We start from the raw sequence: 11,935 nt of genomic DNA on the forward strand, positions 1-11,935 counted from the left end.
CTAGTATCTTATGTAAATGGAAAATAGCTATTGTTTTCCAATTATCAAGGGAAAACCAAAGAAAAATGAAACAATGTAATGGCAAAATACAAACACATAAGACAAGTAAGTTTTAACTACTGAAGTTCATCTTCCTCTGGTAAAACAATTCTATACTTCAGAAATATAACCAGTAAAAGCCTTGAAGGTTTTTGAAATTTGTTAATGAATCACACAGCAGGATCTTATTTTGAAATAGTTAAGAAATAAGGCTGCTGAAAAACTGTTTTAAAACTTTGTAAGCATTTGGTATCTCAGTGTCAAACCATATACACAGTGTGGACCTCAATGTTTTTTCATGTTTCACATATAAGTATTTACTTTGCAATATGAACTATACTGCTGCTTAATTTTATATCTAGACAACATAAACCAAATTTAAGAATTTGCATATATTATTCCAATCGATCCCTCAGCAGGAAAAGCTGTTTTAAATTCCTATACTTTGTACAAAGTTGAAAACACATTGTAAAAAAGCATTGAATCAAGTGTTTTAATACTACTTAGAAATGCACAGCCAGTTTTTTTTCCCAAAGAGTAATCCATCTCATTAAAATTCATTTTAAAAAAAGTTGCACTACATAAGAACACAAACTTTTTAGGTCAAAAAGTTACTTTGGCTTATTTGAAAACATAAAGAAATTATCTCAAGTACATAATGTTTCAACTATTATAGAAATATCAGAATTACACCAGTGGTTACTAATTCTCTTGAAAATCTTTGTCTAAATGACCAACCAAACCATAATTGTTTGTAGAGGTTTTTGTTTTAAACCCACAGCAGCTGTGGGTACAAAGCAACTACAATAAGACAAACTATGCTCAGGCCAGCACTGTTTTTCAATTGAGTACAGTAGAAATACTTCTATAAAGTTAAAGCAGCAGCAAATGAAACACTGAACAAGACCTCAGAGGCATGCTTAAAGAAAAGGTGATCTAATGAAAATGCAACGACTAAGATGCCTAATAATGAAGGAACAAGTCAAGTTCTACAGGAACATATATATTAATATTTTCCAGGCTCCACACTGTGTCAAACAATCAGCATCCTGCCTTTAACAAGTCAGTTGTCCCAAGTTTCACAATACATTAAAAAATTTTTTAATTTGGAGTGTAACAAAATAAGAAGGCACATACTGAAAACTAGCTTGGGAATTACTCATTTTCTAGGTCTCACTCCAAACAAGTAGGTGTTTGTACTTCAACTTCACCAGATAAGGTCCTGTCATCTCTGCTCCATCTTCTCTCCCCACAGTGCTCAATCTTTTTTTTAAATCCAAATTAAAATTATTTTTGAAAACTAACAGTTCATATTTTTTCTGAGCTTTTGTAAAAGCTTCCATGATATAAAAACTGGAGTAGAATTGAATCACTGCTATGTAACAAGAAAACATTTTATAGCCAGTGGTTACTTCCAATAAGGCATTGTATAAAACCTCTAACACTATGGGTCAGAGAGCCTTCTTTTGGTGCATTTGAGTTCTCAAGTCCTTGTGTATTCAAGATTAAAGTGAAAATATTAGATAGTATTGAAACCATTTCCAACGGGACAACTGCAGTTTTCACTCTGAATCCAGACTGCTCTTGAATGCTCCCCCCCAGCTGAGTCTCCTAAACACTGCTTGAGAATTTCTTATTTCTCTTGTGTCTCAGTAAGGCTAGAAATCTCAAATTTTAAAAAAAAGTATTAAAAAAATCTGAAGCCTGAGGGCCTTGACACACAACTGATTTGATTCCCCAAAAGTTGAAACTTTTAGAATTAAATATACTTACAGCCTCTCCAGTTCTTTTAAATCCTGGAATGCTCCTCTCTCAATAGTACTAATCTTGTTCTCCATGAGCTGACTGAAATATAGAAATTTTTAGATGTAAGTTTTATTATCTCTGAGATAACTTGTCACATTAACAATGGTCATTTAAAAGAAGCCACATATTCTTTAAGAAAATCCTATAGCTATAGTAGAGTGACATCCACTTTAACCTTCTGTATCCCTGTCACTAACAATTTACATGGGCTCATAGAACCAAGAGCAGGAAAATAAGGCTTGGTAAAAGAAAGAGGAATCATCATTAGATTTGCTCATTTACTCAAGGAGTCACAAGTTACAAAGCTGCACACATGCCCAGAGGCTGCATGCTCACACGCACACACATCCCTGCCCTTCGGCAAGCTGTGAGACTCCAGTCCAACAGCACGAAGGTGATACCAGTCTCACACAAGAGTAACAAAACCAAAACTCTGAATTGTGGCGTTGGGAGAGACAGCAGTAAAACACTGCACAGAGATTGTAACTGTAAGAGCATCCCTGTTTTGTAACAAAGTCAAAAATTACTACCATGTTATATTTACTTCAGAGAGAAAAGGAAAAGGATTTTACAAGACCACTCGCTCAAATTAAACCGGCCTTAACAAATAAGCTCAGTAGTTAGATATTTTCTTCAGAAAGCAACAAAAAACCCAACCAAAAAAAAAAAACAAAATCTACAAACAACCACCAAATTTTAAAACCTTGATAACACTTGAAAAAAAATTTTTTTACAACAAAGAAACAAAAAACCAAAAACCCACCCAAACACACTAACCAAATAATTCCTTCCTCAACTTCAGTGGTAAAGTTTCTGTTTTGTCCAGAAACTACAAAAGAGCAATAATCATCACCTGGGACTTGCTTTTACATTCACTAAAGGAATAACTTTTTTCTTAATTAACTCCCTTATAGTTCTGGTTGAAAGTACCCATTTTCAGTGTGAACTATAAATTTCACAGCCTTAAACTGAAGCAACTCCAATGGTTATTCAACCAATTTTAGCAAGTCTTACTTGTAAGCTATGCGCTAAATTAAGTCCTCAAGTTCTCACAATCTTAAGGACAGATTTAAAACATATAAACAAATCTCATTTAAAGGAATTGCTCACTTGCACATAACAGCGTATAACACACGACAGCGCAGTTTTGGGTTCAGATACGGTAATACAGTAGCTAAAAAGTGATAACCCATCCAGAAAATTAACTGAAATGTAACTACAACCTGTAGCATCAGTCCTAAGAGTTATCAATGACAGAAGGAGAAAACTTACAGAACTCGAAGGTGCCTTAGGCCAGCAAAGTCAGTCTTCGTGATTCTTGTGATGTTATTTCCATTAAGATCCCTAAGAAGAATAATTTGTAAGCAGCAAAATTAAAACATTAAAAAACTATTTTTAAATTGTGTTGTTTGTTTTCAGGGGCACAGTATTTTCAGAAGTTAGGAGACAAACTAATACAACAAATCATTCTTACAATTAACACCATGTGATTTCCTAATTTCCAAGTAGCTGAAATACAATTTACCTTGAAAACAGTAGTTTGAAATTTGTAGCAGGAGAGTTTTGGAAAGTCAGTTCTGCTTGCCATTACAAAGCTCATGTTTAACTACAATCTTTACCAATAGATGAGTTCAAGGCTCTATCTTTGGGGTTATAACTGCATTTAGAAAAACCACAAGACTTAGTACATATAGGTATATCTAGCTATCTACATATATATGCTACAAACTTTATTTGACTGTTACAAAAACTAACTACCTGAAAGAAACCCCCAATTTTCACCATTTCAAGCAATTTTCAGATTTCCCAGTATGGCATAGGGGTTAAATACCTATAACAAATATTAGGTTTCAAACAAGCATTAGGGTTTCAAACTGCTGGAGTCAGTGATGGGAAATAAGGTTTCAGCAAAACTAAGCTCTCCACTTGCTGCACAGGAAGTTATACTGACTGCAGAATGCAAAGCAAGTTCAGAAGCAAGAGAAACCTCTATTTAGGCCCCAGCATTTCTCATCATACTTCTATACTACTTTTTCTTCTGGAGTATATGTCTCTTTAATAACGTTTTGGGTTTAAGAAATAAACAACTTTCACTTCCAATCACTACAAATAAAACCAGACTTGGCAATTCATGAGATAAATCTTTAGGAAGCAGTATTACATGGAAGCTATTCTAACATAGCTCATTCCCAACGTAGCTAGTGGGGGGGGAAAAATTAGTATGTTTTTAAGCGCTTTATACTACATATGGCCAAAACACCACTGTAAAGAAACCACACGAGTCCCAGGAGGAATGTGTCCCTGATACTCTTCCTGAGTGAAATTCACCACTCCAGACGCGCGTTCACATGCCAACATTTAAATGACTTATCAGAGACCAAGAAATAACCCGCACACCACTTCCACTCTCAGGACCCCTCTGAAGGGCAGCCTGACACAATAAACAACCGGCCACGTACAGAAGACAGCCCAGCCGCGGATGGAGGGAGGGATCGCCGCTCCGACACCGCCGAGCGCCCTGCGAGCGCGGCTATCGCGCCCCGGCGCCCCTCGCCCGCCGCCAGATGCGCGGAGCGCGGTGCAGGGAGCGCTGCGCGCCCCGGGCCTCCCTGCCCACGCCGGGAGCGCGGCCCGGCTCTGCCCCGGGGAAGGCGAGCCGCAATAGCCAAGTTCGACGGGAAATGGGCGCCGGCGGGGGGAGAGGCCGCTCCGCCGCCGCCCGGGGCGCCCCACGGCCGCGGTGGTGCCCGCCCCCGCTCCCCGCGGAGGCGGGAACCGCGCTGCTCACCGCGGCTTCCCGGGATGAAAGGCAGCGGCTGGGAACAGCGCCCACCTCTTCCGTGTCTCCGCGCATCGCTGAGAAACGGGCACGGCCAGCAGCAGGAGAAGGGAACGGAAAACCCCCACCCAAAGGGCGTCGGGACCCTAAACCAGGCCGGGCCCGGGGGCCACCTCAGCCCGACAGCCGTTCGGAGCCCTGAAGGGAGCAGGGGGCCGAGGGGCGCTCGCCGCCGCCCCGGCCGGGTTACTTACAGCCTCTCGGTGTTGCGGGGGATGTTCCTCGGGACGCCGCGCAGCGCCAGCCCGTGACAGTCCACGGTGCTCCCCGAGCAGGAGCACTGCGCCGGGCACGGCTGCGGCGCCACCGCGCCCGCCATCGCCAGCAGCAGCCCCAGGGACAGGGTGAGCTTCCCCCAGCCGCACATCATCACCGCCCGCTGCAGCCCAGCCGGGCCCACCGGCCTCGGCCCCGGGGAGCGCGGGGCGCGCCGCCCTCCTCCTCGCCGCGGGGAGCGCTCGGGCAACTTTCACGGTGCGGAGACAGCGAAGTCTTTTCTATCCAAAGCCAAGTCAAGAAAACAACCCCGGCAAAGTGAGGCTGGTGGCACCGGTCGGCGGCTGAAGGCAACTTCGCTAGGCGCGGGGCCGCGCCCGGGCCGTCCCTCGCTGGCCCGTCGGTGCCTGGGAGAGGCGGCACTTGGGTCTCGCCTTCACACGCTCCCTGCGATGGCGAAGCAAACCCAGGGGCCTCAGGGTGCGGTGGAGTTGGGCGAGCTACTTATGTTCTTCTTCGCCCCTTTCAAAGCCGTGACTCCCCGGCGAGAGGCCGCGGAGCCCCGTCCGCCCGGCGGCGCTTCCTGCGCGGCGGCCCGCGCAGCGCTGCAGCCGCTCCCACGCGCGTCCCCCGCCGCGGGCCGCTCTCAGCCCCACGGGGGGCGGCGGCGGGGCTGACACCGCGCACACACCGCCCTGCCAGAGGCGCCTCAGCAAATCATACCCCTCTCGCAGGCATTCATCAAACTGTCTCACGGAAGGAGGAGGGAGGGGAAAAAAAAAAAAGTCAAACACACAAGATGCTGTTGGGCTTGGCTCTCCAACCCCCGCGCCCCCTCCTGCTGTACGCTCCCAAGCCAAGTTTAGCAGGAAAGGGCTGGTCCTAGACCACGGTAATAATAAGCAGTCGAGAAGTGATTCGTTGCCCTGCTGGAAGGGAGTTCATCCACGACCTTCTCCTCGGTGACAGATCACAGTTATAGATCCTCCTGTGATCCCGGGAGCACGGCGAGACAGAGCAGATAACAAGCGAAGTGCGGCGAGAGCGGGAGGGGCGGGGAGGGGTGTTATTCTGCTCCCCGTGGTCTCCCAGATACCGTGGCTTTGCTGCGGCAAAGGCACCTGATGGAAGAGGTGGGAACTGCTCAGTCCTTCCAGGTGAGGCCAGTTCAGCAGTTCCCGAGCTTGCTGCAGGAAAGGGAGCAACTTTGCTCCTCTCCCGGAGCCTCCTGAGGCGCAGCACCTCGGCAAGGGTTGGCGCCTCTTTCCCCGATCCCGCCGGTGCACCTGAGCTGTCGGTGCTGGTGCCGAACAGCCCGGCCCTCGGCTCCCTGGCGGCGGCGCTCCTCCGGCGCGGAGGGAAACGGCGGAGGGGAGCGCTGGGGAGCGGGAGAACGGAGACGACACGCCGGGCTCCTTCCCTCGCACCCCGAGTCTTTCCGCTTGAACAATGGGCTAGCACCGCCGCTCGCAGGCCGGCCGGCTCTCCTCCCCGCCGCAAGGTGCCTGCCGCCGACCGCCGAAAGTGCTCCCCGAGCGCGGCCGCCAGCCGAACGAGCCGCCGGCACCTCGCCGAGAGCTCCCCACGCGGCCGCCCCCTCCCCGCCCGGCGCGGCGCCCCTCGCCCGCTCCCACGGAGCCGGGTGCGCCCCCCGCGCCGCCCTATATAGGGCCGGCCTGGCCGCGCCCCCCCGGCCCCGCCCGCGGCGCCCCGCGCCCGCTCACTGGCTGCGCCGCCGCCCGCCCCGGCCCGCCCGGCACGGCCCCGGCACGGCCCCGGCACGGCCCCGGCACGGCCCCGGCACGGCCGCCGCGGGGCGGGGGGTGCGCGGCGGCGCCGGCGATGAATGAAAGTTGGGGAGCGCGGCGGCGGCGCGGGGGGCAGGCTCCCCCAGCCCGGCCGGGAGCGCGGAGTTGCCGCGCGGAGTTTGCCACGCAGCCCTGGCCTGCGCGTGTCCGGCGCTCCGCGAGGGAGAAGGGAGAGCAGGAGCGCGACCAGGGTCCTTCGCGATGCTCGTGTGGGTTTTAGCTGGACAGAGAGGGGGCGGAAACGCCGCTGGCTGCGCTTGGAAATGTCTTGGGAGTCTCACCGAGGGTCTTCTTGTCGGGGAAAGAGGACAAGGATTGTAGTGGCATGTTCTTTGCTTGTAAATTTAGTGTGATGCACACCAGGATCTCTCATGCGCTACTTCCGAAAATAAAAGGGGCAAGTGTTATTCCATCCATTAAATACGTTTAATAGCAACGTTAACACTGCTCCTTTAGAAAGTATCTTCCATTTTTTTAAAAAATTGTATTCTTAATAAACACAATGTTCCTAATAAATGTTCCCAATGTGTTGTTTATTGTCAGCCCATCTCCCGCAATCCTAGGAAAATGCTACGTGCATCGTAACATTGTAACTAATTTTGTTCTTCCTTGCTTGTGAATTCAGTTCCATGCGATTTATAACAGCTCTTGAGACTCCAGTAATAGGTGAAAGTGATTTGTCTTTCATTAGACGGCAAACCCCAGCAGGGATGACTAAGCCTTCAGCAAGGTGTAGTTCGGAAATGCTCAAGGGAGTCTATCGTTTCTTCCATATGGCTGGGTCCAGCTGAGTCTCTGCATCCCTGGGGTCTCTGCTGCAAGAGGCTTACTGTGTCATTTTGCCCGTTACCAAGAGGACAAATTCTGTTCTCAGAAATGCTATTCTAGAGCCGAGTTAATCTGCTGAAGTGGAAGCCAGCAAAGTTACTCCTGACTTCTCTTAGTGTCGAATGTGAGCCCAAAGGAAAGTTGCTAAAGATGCACATGCCTACACAAGCTTTATAGTTTTTAATCCGTTTGTTGAGACAAGGCTCAGTAAATATGATTGTTGCACTGTTTTCAAATGCTGATAATGGCATCTTTGCCATTATACAGAGATGCAGATACTCCAGTTTTTACATTGATGCAGAAAGGAGAATTCAGTGGGTGTAAGGGGAGTACATCAGCTTCTGTGTATAAATGCTTTTCACTCTTTTCTCCCTTTTGGTTGTTTTAAGTCTTTACAAAGGATTTCAAAAGGAATTTGCAAGTTTTTACCAAGCAACAGAAAAGAAAAAAATCCCTTATTCTAACATATTGCTTTTATACATCAACTACAATCCTTTAAAAATATAACTGGAGGCAGACAAAATAGATAAATGTTAACCATTCCATGCTTTTCATTATTTGTTTCAAGTACCAGCAATGTGCTTAGTACTGCAGAAGACAGAAAGAGAAGAAACAGTGAATCTTTTTAATATAGTAATTCTCAGAAAATCTAAATCAATTCTTAGAGCATTAAATGTTGCTGAACTACTTTAGGCAGACGTGATTCAAAATCGAAATTGGTCTTAATTTAATATATTTTGTTTTCAGAGACAAACATTCTAAGTATAAGCAAGATAATTTTTTTATTCATTTTGGGGAAGGTTTCATTGATTTTCAACATGTCCACCTTTGAAGCATACCTTTCAGTCATTCAGATTGATTTTCCTGAGTGTCTTGCTTGCCAGCATATTGAAACTCTCTTTGTGATCTAAACACTTCCATGGGAGAGCTCCCAGTGTCTGGATTTGTCTGAAGACGAGGCCTGTCAGACACACTCTGGTATCATTGCTGGAATATGAACCTGCAGAGTGCCCTGTGGCTGCAGAATTAACTGTCAGCCACTTCCAAAGTTTGGAGGGAAAATATTCTCATAGAGGAAGAAGCTGGGCAAAAATTTTAACTGCATGGATATATTAAAAAAAAAAAAAAAAAAAAAAAAAAGAGTTAGAAACATTTGTCAGTCGAAGAGCAAAAATATTGCTGCAGCCATTTCAGAAAATACTGACAGTTTTCTCTTCTCCGGATTTCTTTGTACAACATTCCACTCTTTGAAGGGTAATCTAAGGGGATACTCAAAAAGCTAAGAAGATCAGAACTATTAGCATAAGGAGATCAAAGTCAATAATAATAGGTAACATCTTCAGAACAGGATCCAGAACATCAAAAAAGAAAAAGCTGCTGCTCCCAGCTGGGGCTGGTAACAGTGACTGTGGCTGCGCACAAACCTCTGTGCTCTGCGGATGCATCTGACTGAGCTCCATGAACATAATCAGCTCTGTGAACATCACTGTAGCCAGCATGCCTGAAAGATACTGAACCAAATGACTCATCAATTTGTAAATAGGAGGTCAATAAGTTGAGAGAAAAATGGCCAACAGAGGTTTATCAAGAAAAAAACATTATAAACTAATCTGTTTTCCTTCTTTGACAACGTAACTAGCTTCTGGGTAAGGGGAAGGTATGATAGATGGTGATATTAGCAGGCCATTTGCCACCATGCACATTAACATTCTCCTAAGCAATCTGCTTAAATATAGTGAAAATCTAATTGCTGGAACGTGGATACTTAACTGGGTAAAAAAATTCCAAAGCCTGTATCCAGGGTATGGCTGACGGTCAATCTGAGAGCCCAAAGAAAGTACACTCTTTTAAAAAGCTGTTAAGACTGTTATGTCACTGAATGATTCCATTAGTAATTGAAATTTAAGTATCACTATTAACAGATGATACCAGAATGGAAAAGGATGGAAAAGGATCTTGCAAAACAGAATGAGAATTCAAATTTATTTTAATAAAACTGGATAAAACGTGTAACTAGTAAATCTTAAGGAATACATGGACGTTACATTCAGAAAAGAATTTCAAATGTATAAGTGCAAAATGACCAGCTGGGCAGCAGTACTCCTGAGAAGGATATGGAGATGAAAATGTATCATCTTAAACTTATGATAAAGGAGATTCCATTACAGAAATGCATGTATCATTCTGATGAGATATATATTGCATAAGGAAGGTAAGCATTCTTAATTTTCTACTGATTACTAAAATTTAATGTAAGCTTGTATCAGCTTTTATGAGTAGGATAAATTATTCAGTTTTTGGACATCATTCCTAAAATATGCTGTAAATAAACCAGAGACACTTCAAGGGAAAAAACAAAGAATATTAATTTAAGCAAACATGAACTATGAAAAGAATTTTGAAAAAAGTGAATTTTCCTGGTTTTAAAACAAATAAACAAACAAACAAACAAACAAGAAAAACACTTCATCCCAAATAAACAACAGAGGCAAAGGAAAGACATGGTACTTTCCCAAATTAAAAGGTTTCTGTAAGCAGAACAATGTTCAGTTAATATTCACAGCCAGTGAAGGGCTTAATTTTCAGGAAGGAAGATTTACGGACCAGGAAGGCTGGTAGTAAATAACAGTCTGTAAACCCAAGAATGATAATGGTATTTTTTCATTGTGCCTAAGCCAAATTTTTACTGAAAATTTTAGAACAAATGAAGCACATACTAAATAGGAATTATCCAGATGTGCTGTATTTAGTGTCTGAGTGAGGACATTAGGTAATTGTCTTTTCACATTCTTTTTAGCTGTGATTTTTCATGAGCATAAAAGAAGTGGCAGTATTAATAATTGTTGAAATGTACATCTGGCTCTGTATATTAGTTACTTATTATTTATTATCACATATTTATAATCCAGGACCATCTAATGCTTCCAGTCAGAATTGTGGTTGGAAGTGAAGTGGTACAACAAAGATATGCTCTCAATCCCTTGGCTTTTCATTTTTATGTAGATATGATGTATGAAAGGCAGAAGGAAAAACATAAAATTTTTAAAAACTGGCAAATAGATAATTTTGTCCATCAAGCTAAAGTGAAGTTCATTCATGATTTACCTGTAAGCAAGTGAGATCTTCAGGAACAAGGAATGCAGAGATGGTGCTAGCACTCAAATAAGAACAGAAAAAGAAGATTGTGCTATGACAGGTGCAAAAAAAGTCATGAGTAGAACACAAACATACTGTAAGATAGAAAAAGGATGCTGGAGAAAAGTAAACATATGCAATGAGAACAAAAGCTTAAACTTGCAGGAAAAGAAAGGAGTAACTTTGTATTGTTTTGCTAAATAAACATGAAGAAAACCCCCATACTTTCCTGTAAGAATCTATTGAAATGGACACAGAGGGATAGATGTAATCCACTGGAAGCACTGTTTAAATATTATTTAAATAATATTTTGCTTTCATTGCTTCCAAACATTTACTTTTTTATTTGTTTGGTTGGTTGATTTTTTTTTTTTTTTACACTCTCCTTGGATGAATTTGAACTTGTAGTTTCCAAGCTTTAAATGTGTAGGTATTTCACAGTGGACTCAGACTAAAGAGCAAGTTGAACATTATATTTACACAATATTTTAGCTCATGAGATTTTATTTAGTTGCTAGCAATCTTCTCCAGTTATTATCTAGCCAAGTTTGGAACCAAAGTGTCTCCAAATTAAATACAGGATTAAAGAAAACTCAAGCTGGCAGGGAGGGGGTGCAGGACCACGTCTGTGTTTGTACAACTTCTCCAAGGCAGCTAAGGATCAAACTTCATGACTTCTCTGAAACAACACCCATAATAAACATTACAACTGGTAGTAAATATTTCAGAAATGTATCCTTAATCTAAAGCTGAGAGAACTAAGGTTTATCCAATATCAAAGGGACACTATCAAATTTTTAAGATCATGGATTTCACACACGTAAAACCTTTAGGCTCCTGTGAAGCTTTCTAGAGTCTCACAATGCTTTACCATAAAGTATGATTTGAAATTTATTTGAAAAGTTTCCTGGGTTTTAGGAGCTGAAAATGTAAACCTTGAATCCCTCCACTATCATTCTAATGGAATACGGTGTATTTATTAATTTCTCAAAGTAGAATTTCAAGTACTTTATGCAGGTCTGTTATACAGCAAAACTGTCTTTAGAATTTACCCCTTCAGAATTTACCCCTACAATACCTCATGGCTTGGTCTAGAAAAATCTGGGAAGGGAAGAAATTGAAGTGTCAGGAACAGATGAGGACAGTTATATCACAATACTTGGACTATGCACACTTCTTCTTTCAAGTTCTGTTTGCTTCATTTGTGCTTAGATTTTGCATGTCACCATCATTATTTCAAGATAGCTAGGCTAAGTTTGTTTAG

At 43.5% G+C, this 11,935-nt stretch overlaps 1 protein-coding gene across 5 annotated transcripts in view; it reads right to left on the minus strand.

The window, feature by feature from the left end:
• SLIT2 (slit guidance ligand 2) overlaps nucleotides 1-5,425 on the minus strand; it is a 255,843-nt gene extending 250,418 nt beyond the window's left edge. For all 5 annotated transcript variants that reach the window (XM_054294159.1, XM_054294145.1, XM_054294144.1 and 2 more), the window contains exons 1-3: nucleotides 4,879-5,425; nucleotides 3,118-3,189; nucleotides 1,813-1,884 (exon numbers count right to left, since the gene is read on the minus strand). In XM_054294159.1, coding sequence (XP_054150134.1) covers nucleotides 1,813-1,884; nucleotides 3,118-3,189; nucleotides 4,879-5,054 — 320 coding nt within the window. In that variant the 5' untranslated portion in view covers nucleotides 5,055-5,425. The remainder of the gene's footprint in view (nucleotides 1-1,812; nucleotides 1,885-3,117; nucleotides 3,190-4,878) is intronic.
• Nucleotides 5,426-11,935: the final 6,510 nt, after the last annotated feature.

The sequence above is a fragment of the Melozone crissalis genome, unplaced genomic scaffold (genome assembly GCF_028551555.1).
Source record: "Melozone crissalis strain CALT ecotype California unplaced genomic scaffold, PUWL_Pcris_2 ptg000006l_1, whole genome shotgun sequence".
In the NCBI taxonomy this organism is placed as follows: Eukaryota; Metazoa; Chordata; class Aves; order Passeriformes; family Passerellidae; genus Melozone; species Melozone crissalis.